This window comes from Scardinius erythrophthalmus, assembly GCF_964197995.2.
Source record: "Scardinius erythrophthalmus genome assembly, chromosome: 19".
Classification (NCBI taxonomy): Eukaryota; Metazoa; Chordata; class Actinopteri; order Cypriniformes; family Leuciscidae; genus Scardinius; species Scardinius erythrophthalmus.
The window spans coordinates 14,207,767-14,231,198 of record NC_138239.1 but is presented as its reverse complement, the minus strand read 5'-3'; the positions used below and the strand labels follow the sequence as shown (position 1 = coordinate 14,231,198).

The 23,432-nt window shown below is 37.9% G+C and overlaps 1 protein-coding gene across 1 annotated transcript in view; it reads left to right on the top strand.

Annotated features, from left to right (window-relative positions):
* Window positions 1-23,432, top strand: part of mdga2a (MAM domain containing glycosylphosphatidylinositol anchor 2a) — a gene marked incomplete at its 5' end in the record, with an annotated part of 155,998 nt that overhangs the window by 93,910 nt on the left and 38,656 nt on the right. Inside the window, one exon of the mRNA XM_081347548.1 lies at window positions 22,640-22,909. Within this exon, the coding sequence (XP_081203674.1) occupies window positions 22,640-22,909 (270 nt within the window). The remainder of the gene's footprint in view (window positions 1-22,639; window positions 22,910-23,432) is intronic.

Here is a 23,432-nt window from a genome sequence, read left to right as displayed (position 1 = left end):
ACTCATTTTGACTCAGAGACAGGCACACGAGAGGGTCAGATGTAAGTGTTAACCATCATTTCATCTATGGGGAAGGTGAAAAACATGTTTTGGCTGTGGCTACGTTTTCTTATTCTCCCCTACAGCTCACGATGTCATGGAATATCTAATTACAGCCATAATGCAAGTAGGATGTATGGTGGATTACAGATATACGCTTCACTTAAAGTATCTGAAGAGATTTTAATTAAGTATCTGGCATTTGTAACGATGTCAGGAAGAGCTATTATATATCCATCTTGATAATAACTTGCACCCTAAATGACATGTGTTAGAAACAACAATCATATTCAATCTTAGTTCCTCCCAAGGCAGATTGTATGTGGTCCAATTGGCCTTGCTGAATATATTGTTCTCATACACTTAACTACCGTTCGTACATGTACAGTATGACAGTTCTGCTTTGTGGAAAATTGTAGGACTATGCATGCATTTAAACATGTTTCATAGTGTTTGTATTGAAAAAAAAAGTTTAAATGACCTCTATGTATACCTTAATTAACAATGCATTGTGCTAGAAGATTTCATTTAAAACGTGCGCATGAAGGAACACAATGTAGCGCCGACTGAAAAGCGCTCAGCACTTTAAGATATAATTGCTAAAACTGTATAGATCCACAAAAAATTTAAATAACACTTCACAATACTATCTTGTGTCAGCGTTTTACTTCTTTAATGTCTTCAGACTCTCTTTTTGTCTAGAGGGCCAGATTGGTCTGAAATAGCCTTTGTGTGTTTCCTGTTGTGATCTGAGTCAGTGATTTTGTTTGTTAGTCACGATTCACTGCTTTTTATTTTGTTTCTCTGTAATTGCCCGCTCTGCCCGAGCTTTGTCTTTTGTTACACCCTACTATCAATTCAGCATGTGTGATCATTATGCCCTATTTAGTTGAATCAAATAATCCTGACCTTTGCATATTGCACTGGCTTAGTGAAAACTAATGAACACAAGATCTGGTATGTGTTGTAGTGTCTTGTGAAATTTGCTTAAACCCATCATACTTTGCTCTAGGATTATTATTATTCTTTTCTACATAAAATGAGAGCTTGTTTGAAATCGATTAATTTTCTTGGTGAGGGAACTGCTTGTAACTTGTCACCTGCTTTTTAGGTCTACTCTCCAGTGAAGTACAGTCACGGATGCCTTTTATAATCTTAGCTTTTGCTTGCCGGTTCAATTTTTATGTTTCTGTTTTAATGCAGACAGCAGAATTTTGTCCTTTAGAAATTTGCTTACAGTTCATCCATACATCCTATCATCATATGAATTTCATTTTTCTGTGAACACAAACAGAGATATTATGAGGAATTACTGAAAGCATTTACAATGAATGGGGATTTGAGTTTTAAAGGACACAAAAGCAAAAAAAGAACGTACCCCAAGACAAACTTCAAACAAAAACGCATTTGTTGAAACAGCCATGCCATTGTATTGTGCTTCCACAAGTCTTTGAGCTTTGAGTTTTATTGTGTTTCACAGGACCGTGAATGCTGTACCAAGTGAACTACCAAAGTTTACTACATCAGAAAAGAAATACGTATGGAGCTGGTTATGTAATGCAAATGTCAAACTGTATTAGTTTACAAATAATGACAATGGCTGGGCTGGGAAACTCTGGCCCTTGCGATCCACATCCCTGCAGAGTTTAGCTCGAACCCTGACCAGACTCACCTGCATTTAGCTTTCTTGTAGGACAAAAACATGAATTTATGAAAACGGTGACGTCATGCATTCGTATTACTTGTTCAGTCTTTCGGTGTGTAGTGTTTCTTCACAAAGTGACTTTCCAACTGCTGGCCTGGCATGCACAATGCAGCGTTTTTAGTCGTTTTCGCGATAATTTTGACAACGCTGCGTTCTGTATGCAAAAAATTGCAAAGGAAAAAGATTTGGCTCGTTTGGTGCCAAATTGTTGTTTTGTAAACATACCCTATGTTGCATAAAAGTGGTCTATACGTCTTGTGCGCTGTATTCCAGGTATTCTGAAGTCATTCAATGGTTTTAAGTGAGGAACATACCCAAAATTTAAGTCATTATTCATTAAATATCTTGACGTCCCCCTAGCTTCCCTCAATGTCTTCGTGAGAGAGGTAATAATGTCTAATTCGTGAATTAAATGTTCTTTTGAGTCAGATCTGTTTACTGAATCAGTTGTTTACCAAACCAATCTGATTGATTCATCTACAAATCAGACTGATCTGGTTTAAGCTCATTGATTCAAAAATGTGATCACAGCGGTTTTCATCAACAGCTCGCTGGAGGAGAATATTTCAGTCTTTCTCACACAAAGCCATGAATCAAAAGTTTTGGAATATAGCACACAAGTTGCATGGTCCACTTTCATGGTGTATTTGCATCCTTGTTGAACCTTTAAAGTCGACGTGAAATCAAAATTGACCCTATTTACTTTGTTAGCGCATATTACTAGTCTTGTGGTGAACAATTAATCAGTGCAAGTTAATACACAGAAAAAAAATAGTTTGCCGTGGTAATCTTTAATCAAAATCTGAAAAGTTTCTTCCAGTCTGGAATGGCGTTCCTTTTCTGATGACGTCAGTTTGACGGCTTGGGTTAAAAACAGGGTTCGAAATGAGGGGGGTCTGGGGGGGTCCCGGACCCTCCATAAGTCATTAGGGACCCACCATAAGAATTTATTTTTGGATTTTGGGGGGTCCCCGACAAATATATTTTAACATTAAAAATGATTGTGAAAATTATAGGTCTTTAGTGACGTTTTATATTTATAACAGTAATTAATTTATTTCCTAGCGCGAGGCAGCAATCAGGGCAGCGCCGAGTGAGTTCCTATACAGCAGGGGTGGGCAAACTTTTTGGCTCAAGGGCCACACTGGGTTTTAAAAATTTGACAGAGGGCCGGCCCAGTAGCAGTAGCCGGCCCAAAAATCTTGTTTTTTTTTTGTTTTTTTTGTTTTTTTTTTTCCGTGCATGCTACACACTGTAAACCCCTTGGTTAGGATTAGGGGTGTGGAGTGCTTGCCTATTTCACGCCATAAAGTGCATATCATATGCACGCGAAAACATATTATGCACTACAAATACAATTCGTGGTATTCGCACTTTCATAAGATCGGGCTGAGCAAACAGACAATGTTGTGGCAATGTCTGTGCGAAATTCAACAACTGAGAGACGACATTCTGACAATAATTTTTTTTATGGTAGATATCCCCCATTTAGTATGTTATGTTTTGATGTTAATTTTTAAAGATGTTAGATAATTATAGCCTATACTTTTTAAATATTGTTTATCCTTATTATTATTTAATGGCCTAACAGTAAATTAGAAACAAAACATCTGCAAGTGTACACTTAGAAGAGTAAAAATTACAGGTTACGTTAATTCAACTTTATTAAAACTGAATGGCAATTTGCACTTCCAAAAGTCATACATTTGTGGAAATAAACGAATATACAAATTTATTTTAAGAATAATAAAATAAAACATAAAAGGCAAAGGGAGATCAGAACATTTAATGAAAAAAAAAAAAAAACGGGTTCTGTATGGCAGACAGGGGAGCGAAGTCAAAAGCCGGACGATAGGTCGGTAAACGGAATCGGGCAGGATACATCCACAAATCCAGAGGAGCAAAGAAACTAAATAGCAGACAAATCAAAGGAAAAACTAAGGTGTGCAAGCGGTTACCAAACATTTTTTTTCTCATTGAGTTTCCAAAAAAGGAAAAAACATTAACGTGCAACAAGTCTATGCGCTTAAGGCGCTGTCTGTTTGGTTTCCATGGTGACGCGTCATTGCTTGTTACGTGACACACCGCAGCCACAACAGCGCTGAATGAATGATGATCTGCTTTTATGTCATTTTTCCTTTTTTACATTTGTTAGCTATGGCATGCAATATCTGATATTCCGATTGTCAAATATATGCAACGCAATATATATATATATATAAATATATAACGCAAAGTATTGCAAGAAAAAAGGCAAAATTAATGCGATCTTAAGACAATTTTTTTAAATACTCGGCGGGCCGGATTAAACAGCCTAACGGGCCGCATGTGGCCCGCGGGCCGTAGTTTGCCCACCCCTGCTATACAGTGTCACAGATTGTTGTTGTGGTGCTCCCGCAGACACACACTGTAGCTGAACGCGGCAAAACGAAACCTCACTAAGGGTGAAAACCTGAATGAAAATCCTGTAAGTGCTTCGATTATGTTTATATCTCCATAATTGCTTATAGTAAAATATTACGAGCTCGAGTTCCTATATCAAAAGTTGCATTAACTAGATACGCAGTGTAATGATTAGAAGAGTAGGGTCCATAGCCTATACGTTTGTCAACGTTTCTTGCTAGCTGTATAAGCCAAATGATCCGCCAGCTAACAGCAGACTATGGAAACTTGTTTCCGCCACAGAGTGAAAAATAAAAAAGGTAATAGCGACTTTTTAATCTCACAATTCTGACTTTTTTTCTCACAATTGAGAGTTTACATCTCACAATTCTGACTTTTTATCTCAGAATTACGTGATATAAAGTCGCAATTGCAGGTTATAAAGTCAGAATTGCGTGATATAAAGTCGCAGTTGTGTGTTAAGTCAAAATTGTGTGATATAAAGTCGCAGTTGTGTGTTATAAAGTCAGAATTATGAGATATATACTCGCAATTGCGAGAAATATGCTACTTGAAATTCAGACTTTTTTCTCAGAATTGCATGTTTATATCTCGCAATTGCGTGTTATAAAGTCAGAATTGTGAAATATAAACTATTCTGAGGTAAAAAAAAAAAAAAGTCCCGTATTTTTTCCCCTTAGAATTGGACTTTATATATCACAATTGTTAGTTTATATCTCACAATTCTGAGAAAAGATGTCAGAATTGCGAGATATAAACTCGCAATTATGTGTTATAAAGTCAGTAGCCTATATTGCGTGATATATAGCCTAAAGTCGCAATTGTGAGAAAAAAAGTCAGAATTCTGACTTTATAAGACGCAATTGCGACTTTATTTCATCCAATGCTGACTTTATATCTCGCAATTCTGAGGGAAAAAGAATTGCAACTTTGTTGCTCCAGAGTTAGAGGTTTACCTGTTAGATTATAGCCACTTCTCCAGGCACCACTACAATACTGGGCCTAGCCCAAACCATGAAAACATCCCAAGACCATTATCCCACCTTCAACATTGGTCCATATAATGTTGCCTACAGTATATAGCTAGTGTAGCAAGGTAGTCTTCAGAATTTTTAATAATTGAATTTTAGGGGACCCCCCAAGAGTCCTAAGTCATTTCGAACCCTGGTTAAAAATGCTTACCCACAACCCTCAAACCGTTAGTCTGCTATGAGCAGAGATGGAGAGGAGGAGCGCTAGAGTAAAACCCTGCCCTCTGTTCAATATTCCGTTTCACTTGGAAATACATCACAACACTGGAGAAAAGTCGTTTGCAACTTCCGGTTGACCTTAAAGCTCCTCATTGATTGTAATTATTCTATTCTATCCTATTCTGTCAAGAAAAAAATGTGAACAATTAATTCATGCTTTTATTACTTCTAGATTGGACTACTATAACTCACTATATCTTGGGATTAGCCAGTCAGCTTTATCCCTGTTACAGATAGTTCAAAATGCAGCTGCAAGACTTTTAACCAGGACTAAAAAACGGGATCACATTACGCCGGTTTTACATTCTCTGCACTGGTTGCCCGTGTGTTATCGAGTGAATTTTAAAATTCTTCTTTTGGTGTTTAAATCATTAAACGGTCTGGCCCCTCCTTACCTCTCTGGAATATCGTCCAGTTCTGTCTCTCCGGTATTCTAACCTAAGATTATTATGTATTCCAAAATCGAAGCTGAGGTGCAGGGGTGACCGGGCTTTTTCAGTATCTGCCCCCAGACTGTGGAATGCTCTACCTTTGTGTATTCGCTCTGCATCATATTTGTCTGTTTTTAAATCTAAGCTAAAAACGCTTTTTTTATTGGCTTATATTCAATGAGGAAGTTGTATTGTAAGATTTTATTATAAGTTTTTTTTTTTATTATATTGTATTGTCTTATTATGTCTACTACAGTATGTGCAGCACATTGGACAACCTCGGTTGGGATTAATGGTGCTATACAGGGTTCTCAAGTTTTATCAAAAGCTTGGGGTGAGATCACATGCGGTTAGGGGAGGAGCCCTAATGGAGCCCTGCCCCTGCCCCCAATTTTACCCATTGTTCATAATTAACCAGCACAAACTTAAATTATAACAATTGGTAAATCTGATAAATGACAGAGCAATTCTGTCACAGTGTCTGGTTTGTGTTCCCTGGTTACCACTAGATTTCCTCCTTCCCCACGGTGTCTGTCACATTATGAACTGCATTCCCCACAATCCTTGTCTGTACCAATCACTGTTCATTGCACTCAGCTGTTCCCCGTCATCATTGTTCCCAGCTGTTCCCTGTTTCATTGTTAGTTCTGTGTGTATATATACCCTGGTTGTTTCAGTGTTTGTCACGGAGTCCTTGTCTATTATCACACCACTTCCGAGTTCTGCTTTGTTGCCTGTTTTGTATTGTTTTTTGTTTGGATTGCTGCTCTGGTTTTGACCCCTGCCTGGACTGTTTGTGAGTACAGAATTCCCCAATAAATTTTACTGCTATTGGATCTTCTCCTCTTTTCCTGTGAGTGGATCGTGACAAATTCATCACGTCATCAAATATACTCTTTAATGTTATATTTCAAAATTACAAATATACAAAAATATAACAAATTGCTCCAAACAGTTTGGAAACACAAATCTTTTTGCATTTTAAATGTGTCTAGTTGAAATGGTATAATGATTTATTGTGTGGTGGGACATTGTGAACAAATGACATATTAGAGTATTAAGGTGTGTGTGTGTGTGTGTGTGTTTGTGTGTGTGTACACAAGAGTACACACTTCAGCTTATGAAATGTGTTTTGTGTTGTGTTTGTTGCACATTTTGATGCCTTGATAACAGGCAATAATAATGTATACGATGGGCTATATATTAAATGTTCTAGCCTAAAAATGTTAAACGAGACAAAAATGTTCTTCCAACTTACCTTCTCCATCACGGCGTGTGTTCGTGCGATGTTGTTGGTTACCTAGTAACGAACGTACGGTGGCCAAGAATGTTCCGTCGACTTCCGTGTGTTCGCGCATCTATGTTGCCTAGTAACGAACGCAATCTGGCCGTGCTGGCGAAAGGAAACTTCACTTTGTGTGCCTGCGCCTCGTATATAACGTTATATATAAAGCTTGCAGGACAACTTGGTTAGCATTGCCTTTTCAGCGTGAGAAATACATGGTGTGGCGTGTGAGCGTGTGAACTGGTTGAATTGCGTGTCTCACGGCCAGTGCGTGAGACTTGAGAACACTGGTGCTATATAAATAAAATTGACATTGACATTATGTTGAAAAAAATGACCAGTACTTTTTTTTTGTAGCATTTCTCCTTTTGTGTACCACCGAGGAAACAAAGTCAAACGTGTTTGGAACGACATGAAAGTGAGCAATCAAACAGAATTTTAGTTTGAGTGTACTGTCCCTTTAAACACATTCTTCAAATCTCCATTTGAAGCAGCCATATATGTTACATTTCTCCCTGTTAGCTGCACATATTGCATGTGGAAGTATTCTAATGACAGATACAAGCTCTTTAACGAAGCCATCATTTCCTGCTCAGCAGAAGCGAAGCTAGCATAAGCATTAGCCGCTCAGAACGAGTAGCTGTATTTGATGACTCATTCTCCACCGCTCTAACTTATGTCAACTCTCCCTGTGTAATAAAGGCTGCTTCCTCCCCCTCCATCACAGACAGAATGATTGCAGTTGAATACTCGAGGGGGGGTCCAGAGGTAATCCTAATGCTGCAGTCATTACTTGCAGAAGTCCAAGGCACAAATGTATGCCAGTGGATAATGTCTGCTTATATCTGTGACAGCTGAACGGGTCTTGCAGCAAGTGCTAGAACTGCGGGGGTGGAGACAGACAGAGAGAGAGAGAGAGAGAGAGAGAGAGAGAGAGAGAGAGAGGAAAGGTGGGATAAAAGAGGCATGAAGACAGATGCTGAAAGAGTGAGGGAGGAAAAGAAAGAGGCGGAATTATGACAGGGCAAGAGAAAGTATGGAGATAGTACAGAGAGAGCGAGTATGTTTGTGTGAGTAAGCGAGAAGGGGGTTGGTTGTCCATCAAAGAGATTGCCCTGGATTTCGTTCTGTCAAAGCGCTTCAAATCTGCATTACTCTGTTATATTGGTAATAAAATGAAACTCTGCCCTCTCATCACAGAACAAATAGTGCAGAGGTTAATGCCTGAGTGCCATCTGTTAAGTTACCCCTTGGATTTTCCCCTATTTTCCCTGGCATTTAATCAGGATAATATCATTTCTGGACAAAATTAAAAGCTAAACAGTAGAAGCTCATTTCTGGACAGTATACATCCATCTGGACATACTTTGGTTTGAGATCTGACTTGCATAGACCTATTTCATTTGTCATCATGGTGGAGGAGACAAGAAAATACTTTGATAAATTACATATGTAGTTCAAAAGGAATAGTATGTATAGTATTAACGGATTATATATTAATATTTACACATTTTTCACACTTATTCTCTTTATTCATTTATTTATTTATTTATTTATTTATTCATTTCATATTTTCACCCAAAGCTTATCTCTAGATGATGAACACTACATTTAATATGGTGCAAGTGCCATTTATTTATTTATTTATTTTATATATTTTTCCCATTATTTATTGATTTATTGATTGATTTCAGTTATATAGGTAGATAGATAAGCATAAAAATACATGTATAATCAAGAGTTTGAAGGACAGTAAAGAATGTACAGTTGTAAAGAATGTGATGTGTAAAGGTCTTAATCTAATTTTCATAACCCATATTTCAGGTTTAATGTGTCCTCTACTAAATTTCTTTGGAAAGACCTTTTTTTTATCTCAGCTATCTGTACTTATTCTGTCATTCTGGGTTCCATTAAGTCAATCATGCCCCTTTTACGTGGACTTACACATTTATCTTTTAAAATGGGACTATTCACTGTGAAATGAAGTGCTTGTGAATAGCTTAACAGATCTATGTCATGTGACTGGTTACATTTCTTTATTTTAGTGACAACCATTCAACCACTCATAAAGCTGCATATTACTTTGCATTATCTTTTCATCATGAAGGATGAGTTTGATCCCTATAGAAATCTCTGCTTGTGTCTCCAATGATAACCAAGATGACCCCAGCATCATCCTTTCCGCATACATAGTTCTCAGCCTTCTGTTAGCATTCAGTTTAATTGCTCCTAAAAAACCACAACTCGCGACTCGCTCCAGCGCTCGGGCCGACTGCCACTGACCTTGAACTTTTTCTCTGATGGAATACTAGGTTGAAAATGAAATTTATTTTAAGTTAATCTTGAACTATCAGAACTTTTCAGTTTATTTGAGCAGCCCATTTTTTTTTTTTTTTTTGGCCCAAATAGTAACTGGCCTTTAATGTTCTCAATCCTGCCCTTGCTCTTCCCTCTTTTTTATTGTCTCTCTCAATAAAATGACCACATTTCCAGTTCCACTATGGGAACTTTCTCTGTCCACTGCCATTGTGTCAAGGTATGCTGTAATACGGCTGTCCCTTTGTACAATCTCTGTGTGTCTGATGCAATTATGCGCAATTCAGTTTTCGTTCCAGAAATAAATAATGGCCACAGAAAATAACTGGAAGCAGAGGTGTGACATTTCAAAAAGTGAGGCAAATATCTAGTGTCCAGGCCAAATGTCAGTATAACTGGAGTATTTTTAATGCACTTTAACTCAATTATCTCCTGTCACTTGTCAAGAGTTGACACGGAAGCTCCACATTCCACACAACATTGCCAATGTTCACCAGTCAAGGGGTTAATTGAATTCATTTTCAGAGCATGTACCGGCAAAAAAACTACCCATCCATAATTAAGCACACACCGATTCATGCAAGGCGGACGATGATTGCCACAAAACCAATGACTGTGACCAGAATCGGAACCTCGTCACTTACGATTTTTGCAGGAGGCAAACAGCTACGGATTGTAAAGGTCAATTGGCACTCTTGTCGTTGCTCCCAATGCGTTTGTTGGGAGCAACGATAACAGAAAGGGAGGGAGAAATGGGGGGGTGTCAATTGAGCTCATATTGTCATTTTCTCAGGAGTGTTTTGCACCGGCAGCTGAGCCTCTCTCATTAGGACGTGACATTTCTTTAATGCTACAAGTTTTCTCTGTCTCATAAAATGCCTGGCTTGCAGTTGCTAAAGCTTCTATTTGTAAAATAAGGGAGGGATATTTATTTGATTTATTTTATTTTGGTGTGACTTATTTCTGCCTTTGAGATCAGATTTTGATGATGGATTCACATACCGTCATGTTAGTTAAGCAGACGTGGTGAATATGACTGCCGTGCAGCTTGGACTCCCAACACCTTGGAGTGAAGTAAGTTTTAATTGCATCTAAATGTGGCAAGGCTGACTGATTATTAATGATCTAATATATTTTAATGAAGGGATAATTGCAGTTAAACCCTGACAGTAACAACCCAACTTGTCCTCTTCTGATTCTCAAAGCAGCAGGGTAGAAAAAAGTTCTCGAGAGGATTCTTCTTCACAGCAGCGTGTACAGAATCATATGCTTTCATATGTACAGAAGTACTATATAAATGCCTCATTCATTCACTCATTAGTAGTGTAACATGTAGTGCTGCATTTTGAGTAGCTTGCCTTACACCGCATGTTTATTTATTCAACGGTTTGGCTAATTTGATTACATTTTCTGCTACAAATAAAAGTAGTACTCTCAACATTTTACCACGTTTAAATCCATTTAGATGAGTTTTCCTAAAATAAGTGCAGAAAATGCAATAAAAGCCCACAGATTCCATCTGGGCCCAGCGATAAGTAATTGCAACTTGGACGAGGTCTAAGTAGAACTGATGTATGCTTTAAGAAGCTGCTTTAAGAAGCTGCTACAAGAGAGTGTTTTGGATGACAGTTACTTATTCAAAGTGACAAAACACTGGGACGGCTCATATGCAAATAAGGATTCTGATGTGGAATATAAGAGCAGTGTGGATCCTCGTTATGAGGGGATAAAATTGGCATCCTGATTAGTGGTGTGGAACTGGGATAAGCGCTGGAGAATAGAGGAATATTTCTCTCCTCGGATGACACAGTGCCAGCGTTCCATGCTCGATGTTCGCTTAGCATGGCATTCAAAACTGGCTGCCAGCCTAATTAGCAGAGAACTAATTTATTCCCAATAGTATTCATTTATGAAAAAGAGGGTATGCTCATGCAAAAGTCCTGAGTGCAATTCAAAGTACGATCACCATTCATGCATCAAACCCAGCTTTTAGTCCCCTAAGAAATTCACTAAAATAGAACTAAAAACTGCATTATTGCTTTAGTTAATATTGGACACAAATTTGTAAAGAGGGTTCCCTGGGGACTTGTTAATTAATATGTTTTAACACTCTCATCTATACACAAGCCTGTTGTCATGTAATGTCATGTAATTGCGTGTTGCATAACAATTTCCTACATAGGTCAGAAACAAATGTTCCGTGCAGCTTAACAGTCATAACGTCTTCACTGTAAAGTGTTGTCTTCTGTGTGCAATTAAGACCCTTAATAACGATGCAGAAGTCAACACAACTGATTCAAAAGTTTTAACATGAAGTCTCATAAGGCTATTGTGCTAGGCAGGAATTCTATAACTGCTTTGTATTTGGTCTTAAGTAAAGAGAATGGTTTAAGAAATGACCTCATATATGATTGTATAATTTTGTCATTGATTCATGTGTTCTATTCCCATTTAATTCATATAATGAGGCAGCATCATAGAAATAAAGCAATCCATTCTTAAAATCATGTTTGTTTGAACATGAAATCTAAATTGGTCCCATTTGCTTTCTTAATGCACATTTCTTGTCTTATTGTAAATGATTCATCAGTGGATGGTATTCTGAAGAAAAGGTATTTTGATTCATTTATAATCATATATTGAATGACTTACTCTGAAACTACTTTCCCTTTCTGCGGATTTTAGTTTTTTATTAGATTACTGCTAGTGCTATTATAATTATACTAATATTAATTATTAAATTAATATAACCCCCTCTAATCTAATCCATAATCTAATCCATTTATAATGAATAAACTCTATAAAAATGTATTCAAAATCCTGATTTACTCATTTCATGTAGACTTCAGACATGTTGCAGCTACAGTATATTGTTGAGAAACACATAAATCATTTACACAATTACAGCTTACTAGCAGAGAGTCAATATGATACACAGCTGTTATTAAAATGTGTACACAGCAGTGTGCTATACCATATTGTGCAATGTACAGTACATTTATTTGCAATTTGGCAATTTGGGACTGTTCTTCACCTCCTGTTGCAATGTTTCAGTAAATCGTTTATCTGTTTTTTCTTTCCACTTGCATACACAATTGATTCCATTTCAGCAAACGTCTTTTCCTGTTCTCCCCGTATTGCTGAAAATCGATTTGCAAATGCACACTGTTGCTCGCCGTCACCTGTCTGACAGCGCGAGTGTGGGATAACCGCCATGACTAGTCTATCAAACCCTCATCCATTGGCAACATGTCAGCAGGAATTGGTTCAGTTTGGGAAACTCAGCCGTGAAATTCAGAATGACAAAATGTGGTAGGCTTGGGCTCGCATCATTGCCTGAATAAAGTCGTTGTGGAAGCTGAACTGTTGACCTCAGCTGTAAGAGATATTGTATTGCACAGAATGTAATCCACTCACAGTGTGGGGCCTCCACATGTTTGTCATTTGGAGTGGGGAAACAAAGTGAACAAACCACTGATTTTAGAAAGCTTTTCTCTAAATGGCATGATTGCTAAAGCCTGTTCTTGTCATTTCATAAAACAGCTCCAGTCATCCGATTTCTTTTTCTTTCTTGTTTCATTTTATATATATATATATATATATATTTTTTTTTTTTTTTTTTTTTTTACTGTGACCACTATAGATAAAGAGAAAACTGAATCGTCATCAACCTTTTTGTCTTCAGGAGACTTTGAGTGCGTGTGTAAGGCTAGCACTGCTGGTGGAGCATGTTCGACTCCTCGAGGAAGCTGCATGTGCTCATTATGATCCATTCACGAGACTAGCTGAAAGAGACTGGTATGAAGCTTTGTTCTTCCTTGATTATCACTCGAGGGATAGTGGACACTCATCTCTGTGCACTCTGTTCTCGCCTGATTCTCGATAGAATGATGAGAGTCTAGCATAGTGGTTCTTAACGGGGGCGTTCAGGTGTTCATGAGGGGCGTTCAGGAGTTTACACCAAAGATCCAGGGAGGACAAGATTAAATGTAATTTAAAAAATGTAATTACTTGCAAAATAATTGCCTACAACATTCTAAAATCTGCCAGTTTAATGCGACATGTAAGCTATGTATCGTTTCTTATTGCAACAACTCTATTATTTTTTCCAGCGCTCAAGCACTGACTAGAATCCAGCGCTGACAAGAATCAGCATTCACGTGCTCAAAAATGTGTTTGCGCTGACAACAATCCAGAGCTGACTAGAATCACGCAGAGGAAGAATGGAAAGTTGACAATCCATTAAAAAAGTATTGACTTAAGAACCACTTATACTAATACAATATTTTCAATAAATCATGTTCCCATTCACTCAGACGATTAATTAATTTTAAAATTAATTAAACTAAATTCTATTTATACAGTAAACTTTTACATTTTTAGGCATTAACTAATGCCAATGCCTAATGCCAAAATGGTTTTCTTTGTTCACCAAGCAATTTACTGGTCAGGCATTATTGTTAACTCGCAAGACTGTAAGGAGAAAATGACAATTTGATGGATAATTTAAATATATTCTGTAATCACATTTTGGTAATGTATTAATTCCGCCGTCACATCTGAGCGCAAAACACTGCTTGGATAGTTTCAAGATAGTTGAAAATAATTCATAATACAATAATAATGAAATAATGTTCATATGTGTTTATTCTTGTTAGAAAAAAAATGTTTTTTACTGATTATGAACCACAAATGAATCATGACAAACCAAATTTAAGGAGAACTCCGGTCAATTTTAACATTGAGCTCATTTTTTTGTAAATTTGGAGTGCTGTCAATACAGAGAACAACGACAAAAATCGGTGTTGCCTACACCTTGTTATCCTCTTTTTAAAATTTGCACCCTGTTGACTTCAATGGGGCAAGTATTAAACCTGCTTTTAGCCTCTTAACATCTTTGATGTGTCATTACAAGTGCACAGCTAATGTGAGGGATTCCTTTAGAGTTAACTCGGGTGAATCTGACTGCAGTAGATGTGAAAGATATGAATAAAAATGATGTTATTTCAGCCAGCGCACATACCTGTATTTACATCCTGTTTTCGATTGTCGAGTTCACGCGCGTGATCACAGGTAACTAAACCTATGCGTGTGTACTCGACAATCGATTACTACGGACTTCGACCGAAAACAGGATGTAAATACAGGTATGTGCGCTGGCTGAAATAACATCATTTTTATTCATATCTTTCACATCTACTGCAGTCAGATTCACCCGTGATCACTCTGAAGGAATCACTCACATTAGCTGTGCACTTGTAATGACACATCAAGGATGTTAAGAGGCTAAAAGCAGGTTTAAAACTTGCCCCATTGAAGTCAACAGGGTGCAAATTTTATAAGAGGATAACACGGTGTAGGCAACACCGATTTTTGTCGTTGTTCTCTGTATTGACAGCACTCCAAATGTACAAAAAATGAGCTCAATGTTAAAATTGACCGGAGTTCTCCTTTAATTGTAATTGTATTAATTATACCATTGATGAAAACAAGCTGATACCAAGGTATTTTAGGCCTACAATTCTAACATAATTTTTCATGAAAAATCATGATTTTTTATTTATTTTTTTAGAAAGTAAGGTTAATGTAAGCAGCTTCTTGCAATACTCTCCTAAATGCGTAATAAAACCTAAGTGCAAACATTACCGCTTTGATGACCGCATAGCCTACGGTCGTTTTTACAGTCCAATGACAGCCCATCTTACATCTACTTTGAGTGGCATGGGAGAGAGTCGGAAGTTCACTTGTTGCCCCTACGAGTTTATAATAGCATATATTAACAAGATTTTCAAATGGATAAAGAAAAAAAAAACTGCCAAAATGTTTTTACATGTTGGCTTTATTAAACTATGTTTTAAACATGTGAATAGACAGTCTCATATGTCTATTTATTTTAATATAGGCCTACGATTTATTAATTTATTGTTCTATTTTATTTAAAATGTTTACATTTAACATGAATAATCAAACATTTAACATAAAACAAGAATTGCACAACAATTTTAAATGTCTACTCATTGGTCCATTTTAAAATGATTTATTAATTTACATTATTCCGTATTCTTTTGGTTTATAAGGTGTTACAACAAATCCTGCATTCCTAGTCTTCCATACATAATAGCCTCTGTGACATTTAGTCACTTATCAGTTCAAAATCACAGTCCACAAACAGTGCATTTAAAAACAAGTAATAAAAACTCGGTGAGTGTTTTAGCGCAATTTTCTCACCTCATGGGATCACAACAAGAGATAGTAAATCTTTTCCTGGATTTTTTTTGTGCGTTCCCGAGATTAGACCTTCCTTAACATAATGCCGAAAACCCGAAGTCTCTAGGTGGTCTGGTTGAGGAGTAGATAGAAGTGCAAGATTGGTGCGCACAGACACACAGAACAGAAATCATGAGTTAACAATCGCAATTTTGTCTGGTGGAAAATTGCGCTAAAAAGATTTGTCCACTTTTGCACGGGCAAATACACTATCATAAAAACAAAACTGAACCAGTCAGGGGCTGTTCACATATCGCATTTTATGCGCGTGCAAATTCATTATTTCAAATGTAGGCGCTCAGCAAGCGCGCTCATAATAGAAGCGACGCGGTCGGTTGAAAACATCTCAACTTTTCAGAATGCCGCAAGCGCACAGCAGGTCATGTGACAAAAACCAACTGATCAGCTTCGGCCTTTCCGTAACAACATCGAAAGCTCGGCCGAACAGCTGATCATTGGGCGGGTTTTTATTTCTCATCTCCATAAATATATCTAGTAGTAAAGCTAAAGCAAGGGCTAGAAATCAATTAATCCTTTGCTGAAACTTCCTCGTCATCATGTCATGGAGAGCGCAGTTCATGGTTGCATAGCAACGACAGACAGAGCGCAATCGCTTGTGGAAACAAGGAGAAAGCGGCGCGGCCCTTAAAATAGTCCCAATATAAACACTTATTATAGGTGTACCTTAGTGATTCAGGATAAGACAAAAACACAGTTTAGAAAATTGTTTTAGTTTGTACTCGCTCATTACATAAATGTTGTACATTTTAAATACAAAAAGTTAAGGATTTATTAATAATAATAATAGTAATGATAATAAGAAGAAGAAAATAAGGATGTGAATAATACACATTATTATTATTATTAAAACAATGATAATCAGCATACATTCAATAAAGGGGGCGGTAAGGGACTTGGATAATGGATAGGGGGCGCTGGCCCAAAAAAGGTTGAGAACCACTGGTCTAGTATTTTAACAGAGTACATTCGGGTCTCGAGGGAGTTGAAGGCACTCATAGTGATGCATTCACGGCAGCAGACTCTGTTCTCGCCTGATTCTCATTAGAATGATAAGAGTCTATTTTAACGGAGTATGTTCGGACCACTTCTCTTCTCCATCTACATGACATCACTAGGATCTGTGATTCATAAAACATGGCTTTTCCTATCACTGCTACGCTGATGACCAGGGCCGGATCTAGACATTTGGAGGCCCTAGGCAAAATTCATGTTGGAGGCCCCCCCACCCCCAATAAAACACACTTGAAACAAATATGATTCCTAACCTTTTTATTTATAAAACATTTAATTTTAAATTTAGTATATTTTTACTTACACAGTACATAAGTTTGGACAAATTACTATTTGTAATGTTTTTGAAAGAAGTCTCTTATGCTCATCAAGCCTGGATTTATTTGTTCAAAAATACAGAAAAATAATATAGTGAAATATTATTACAATTTAAAATAATGGTTTTCTATTTTACTAGGCTATACTTTAAAATATATTTCTGTGATGCAAAGCTAAATTTAGAGTCACGTGATCCTTCAGAAAACTTTATAATATTCTGATTTATTATCAAATGTTAGAAATGGTGCTTAATATTTATTTTATAACATGTGATACTTTTTTTCATGATTCTTTGATTATTAAAAAGTTGTTTTAAAAAAGTCTTCAATATCACTTTTATAAATTTAACACATCCTTGCTGAATATTCCTGTTTTTTTCTGTATTTTTGATCAAATAAATGCAGGCTTGTAGCATAATAATAAACTTGTTTCAAAAACATTAAAAATAGTAATGGGTCCAGACTTGTTACTGGTAGCCTATCAAACTTTATCTAAGCTAATCTCTTTTTTGTTTAATGAAGATGTTATTGTTCTTGTTGTTATTTTGCTGTTTTATTCAGTTTATTCACAGTTCCAGAATACCACTTCAGTAGATGAACATGAACGTGCTTTTATAATTTTTCTGCGTTATGGGCAGGATTTTTCCCTCCCATTTAATCAATATTGACTGCAGATATTGTCATATTATTAATATCAGTAATATGTTATTATGTATTGCATTGCTACCTTAAATATGCTATACACAAATCAAGTGGAAGAGAAAGACACGATCGCTACTGAGCAGGAAAAAAAATCTAAACTGATATTCGTATAGGCTATGATGTCAGGGTATTATCTAATCATCAGCATCAGCATATAGAAGATAGACCCATAGATATGAGATCCTTTATTTGAAACATTTAAAAATGTTGCAGTGTGTTGGTTTTTTAACTTTGAATACAAACGTCTTGTCTTTTACTTTTGTAGCTTTTTTACTAGTTAGCTTTGGACGCGATGTTATTCATTGATTGTACGCGCAAATTCAAAGCGTCGCGTCTGGGCACGTTAATGACGCTCGCGCGCTCTTTTAAATTCACAAAGCGGTGAATGATTTTTCCAGAAATGACGCTGATCTACAGTATCCCACAAGTTTATATTTAAAATACATTGCAATCACACCAAAATCGATGACCTGCATTACGAGCTGTGCTTCTTTGCGTGCCTATTTCTGCTTTTGCTTCGCACTCGCAGCACCTGATGGATGCGTTCGTTGACCGCCTCTGATCGCCTCTGACGTCCCCTCGGACTAAACTGGCTGGCGCCTCTATACAGTCATGGGCTGGCGTTAATGTGACGTAATGTAACAGTCTATGGTTAAGATAAACATTGTCACTATTTTTAGTTGATTAATAGGCTACATTTTGAAATAAATTGTAGATAGGACATTTAATTTTTTTTTTTTTTTTGTCCCTCTGTCTGGGCCCCATCCCGCCAATCGGGCCCTAGGCACGTGCCTAGTTTGCCTTTGCGTTAATCCGGCTCTGCTGATGACACACAACTCTACCTCTGATTCCAGCCTGATGATCCGACGGTAGCTGCTCGCATCTCAGCCTGCCTGACAGACATTTCTGGCTGGATGAAGGACCACCACCTTCAACAAAACCTTGCGAAGACAGAGTTGCTTGTAGTCTCGGCCAACCCAACACTACACCACAACTTCTCCATTCAGCTAGGTTCGTCATCCATAACTCCATCAAAGTCAGCCAGGAACCTTGGAGTTGTGATTGATGATCAATTGAACTTTGCAGACCACATTGCTGGAACTGGCCGGTCTTGCAGATTTGCCTTATACAACATCAGGAGGATCAGGCCCTTCCTATCAGAGAATGCTACACAACTCCTTGTCCAAGCACTTGTTCCAGACTGAACTATTGTAATGCTCTCCTGGCAGGTCTTCCAGCTTGCACTATCAAACCTCTGCAACTGATCCAAAATTCTGCAGCTAGAGTGGTCTTTAACAAGCCAAAGAGAGCACACGTCACTCCTCTCCTCATAAAATTGCACTGGTTGCCAGTTGCTGCTTACATCAAATTCAAGTGACTGACTTTTGCCTACAGAACAACCACTGGCTCTGCTCCCTTTTACCTAAACTCATTACTTCAGACTTATGTGCCATCCAGAAACTTGCGCTCTGCAAGTGAACGTTGTCTTGTGGTGCCATCTCAAATAGGCACTAAATCTCTTTTTCAGACCTTTTCCTGGTCTGTTCCATGCAGGTGGAATGATCTGCCCAATTCAACCAGTGCGACTGAGTCCGTGTCCATTTTCAAGAAACGACTGAAGACGTATCTTTTTCGGCAACACTTGATTCATTAATACTAACACTTTATTTTCTATTCTGTATTATCTTTAAAAAATTTAAAATAAATACAGATACTGCATTAGATTAAACTGGGAAGGGTCATAGCACTTGCATATTGTTGTCCTATTGTTAGTTTAACTGCTTCTATTGTTCTCATTTGTAAGTCGCTTTGGATAAAAACATCTGCTAAATGAATAAATGTAAATGTAAATGAGTGTGTTCCGCTAACTTTTCTAGTCCAGAGCAATGCTGTGGTTCAGTATGCTCCTTAGGTCCAGGGCTGGATTTATAGACTGTAGAGTTCCTTGATGTCTGGACCCTACATTATCGTCATGGCTCTTTTAACATGGAATTTTAACATGAATTTGAAACCGCTGTTTCTGTCACCTGTTTCATATGCATGCTGAGCAGTGCTCGATTGTATGTGCACCGGCACATTTTTGGCAAAGATACTTCAGTTTAAATAGGAGGATGGACACATGTCTGAGGACATCCTGTCTCCTTCACATGCCCCCCTAAGTGAGGGTGGCATAAGTCAGTGGCTGTGTGCTGAGGTTGATTATGTCTAACATATCTCTTTCTCCCTTCTAATACCCTGAAGTATTTTGTTTCCCATGGTTTTTGTATTGTATTGTATGCAAAATTGTATGCTCCCCTGTGGATGGTTGCTTAGGAGGTACCCCCTTAGGGTTTATGCAGGGTGAATGGAGTATGTAGGGCAATTACTTTCCCCTACTTCATTTACCTCCCTCCCCAACAACTATTGGTTCTTGAAGTAGTTCTTCACTGCGGTTCCGCCATGGGCTCCTGAACCTATGGTGTCGTCTGATCTCTCCATCTCCTCAGCTGTGCCTGGGTCTTCAGTTCTCTGGGCTCCATTGTTGGCCGTTAAAACGCCAACTCCACCCTGGCTCCTCCCACCATCGGTTCCACCGTGGGGACCTTCAGTCTTGTCTACTCTGCTGTGGTGGTCTTCCGTTCCTCTATGGGGGTCGTCATTCCTGCTTTGGTAGTCTTCTGCTCCACCATTGAGGTCCTCTGCTCCTCCACTCTCCTGAACTCAATTTAAACATTTATCATTTATTGCGCCAGTAGCCGCCTTCCAAAAGGGGGAGTAATGTCATGTTTAGTCTGTTTTGGTTTCGTTTTCAAAGACTTGGTTTTGTTTGCTTCTCTTTGTGTCCTGTGTTCCTGCTCGCCATTTGTTGCCATGGTTATTCTTACGTTATTAATTAGTGCACACCTGTTTTCATTTGAGTTCATTATCTTGTGTATTTAAGACCTTCGGTTCTCTGTGTTCATTGTCTAGTGTTGATTGTGTTTGAGTGCACACTGTTGCGTGGATCTCTTTGGTTTTGAGTTATTAAAGTTTTGCTGTAATTTGAACTGCCGTTCTTCTCCTCGTCTTCATATAAGTGTGACAGTCGCCAACCAACGAAATTGGAGTGTGTTTATATGTGCTTTAGACACCAGTTAAGCTGATGGCATTCCCCATAGCGTCGATCCAAGACACAGGGTCTCGTTCTCCTTTTTATGGAACCATGGTTACAGTCGTAACCTGAGACTTTTTTATTTTCATTATTAAAAAATATATATTTTAACCACTGTTTATTTATGATATAGAGTTGTTTGATTAATGTAAACATAGTGTATAACATATAGTAGAATATTACATGTATATAAAAGTCAATTTACAATACATGTCTCCATTTATGTACAGGGCCAGCCTGGACACAGTTATTCTTTATTATTACAGTTTTTGCATTTTACTAATAAGTAAAGTAAAGAATAATAAAATAAAAAGAGTAAAATAATTAAGAGTAGTTTTCTGAAGAAATACATGCATAGGCAAACAGTATTTGCCTACTAAATTAATTTCAGTCATTTAAGCTTATGCTTTTAGATCTTTAAGAATTTAGAAGCATCCAGGCTTCATTCCATTCAGCATGTCTGGTACAGTAAGTTTGCTTTCCTTTTTTATTTCCAGCACTTTTAGACAGGAGAAAATATGTGCTGTTCTATGTAAGTTTTGGAAATGGGACTGAGATGAGCATGCCTCAAATGATTGCCACTGTGGATTTGAGATGTAGGGGTACATTGTAAAGTATGAATAGTCTGAATTACTGGACTGCATCCCTGTATTGCCTATACTGTTCCATTTATCTACTGAAGGCCTACTAGATAACCAAACAGATGATAAAAAGGCAAAGCCTATTTCTTTGGGAAGATGTTATTGCAGGGCCATAGTAACCATTATGAATGACATTTTCAGTCATCCTCCTTTTTGTGAAAATATTCAATATCCATATTTTACGTGTTTGATATTTTGGCATATAGTGCAATGAAATTCATTCAATTTTATAGTGTCCTAATGCCTGTTTGGGACTTTGGGCCACTGATAATGTACAAATTATGAATACATATTGTAGCTTACATAGCGGTGGTGTACTGTATATGAAATAGAAGAGTAAGAGAGGAATGTGGTGTGTGAATTCTGTGCATCAAGCCCTCTCTGTAAGAACGCATGACTCTCAGCGGACATTAATAGAAGTGCTGTGCACTACAGTAACAGGAAGCTTCTCCAAATCAGACTATAAAAAGTGCAAACTCTGTGCAGATGCCAGCGCCCTTCTAAGGACATAATGTTATGTTTGATGATGCTCTCCCGGGGCTGTGCTCTCTGATGGTGTGCATCATGGTGTATGTGCGTGCATTGGCTCGCAACACCATGAATCACTGATTCATGACAGGTCACCCTCTTATGAGTGGGTGAGTCAGCATCCCCCCCCCCCCCTTTTTTTCTGCTGTTTTGCTGCTTCGCAGTGATTATAAAACTTACAGATCCATCTGTGATGTCTGTATTGCTGCTGTTGCGACATTCTCAAGTAACTTTCGCATTTCCTGTCACTCACAGGCGATTTTGATTTTGTGAATGAATCTTTATTTTATCAGCCACATTTCTCAACCCTGCTGAAAAATCCAGCATGAATTCCATGTTGGTCCAGGCTGGTTTATGCTGGTTAGACCTGGTATAGTGCTGGTCTAGCTGGTGGATCAGCATAGTCATGCTGGAGCAAAACTGAGCTGTGCAGCTGGTCCACCAGCTCTCCTGCTTCCTATGCTGGTGACCAGCATGCAAATCATACCTTATGCTGGATTTTTCAGCAGGGAATTGTATTGGTTTTATTGACTTAGTAGGCACCAGTACAAATACGTTCTTTTTGTCTGATATGAACGTGCGTCCTTTTCCAGATCCTCCTGCGGTGGAGCCGGTGTATACGGAGATCAGGCAGGGTCTAGGCCGGCCGTTCTCACTGAGCTGCAGGGTCTTACGTGCCCACCCCTCAAGAGTACTGACATACGAATGGAAACTGGGCACCAGACTGCTAACAACGGGCAAGTTCGATACTCGGGACGAGACGGAATACCACGTAAAGTCACTCAACCGTGAGGGCTACGGCGCGTACACTTGTGACATCACCAACGAAGCAGGTGCTGGCCGATGTACTTTCCTTGTCACAGGTAAGACAATTGAAATACATGTGCAATTGAAATGGATGCATTTGCAATATAATTATGTATAGTTAGGAAGATAGCACATAGGGGAAGGATTAATCAGTGACTCTTTCCACTGGTTACATTGTTACGCCAGTAGCTGGCAACAAGCAACTACCTTTATGAACAACTTAAATTATTCATTCAGGAAGGAAATCTCCAGTACTATGTGTTGCTTAGAAACTCGCAGCGGTTCTTCTTTGGCTTTGTTTGTGACCTTTTTTATTGGCGGTTCAAAACAAGACAAAATAACTTGTAATATTATATCTGGTAACTGGCAATATTATGTTTGAAATGTAAGTTATTCAATATTAACTTCTTTCTTGTGTCCTGTATAATGTTCAAGACACTAAGCACTTATACTATTCATTATGTACTATACCGTTGTGTGTTGTAATTTGAAGTGTGAACACACTGCTTGCACTATTTATACTACAAAATGGAAGAGTGCACAAGTACAGTGTGTAAATAGGGACGCATCTTTTGTTTA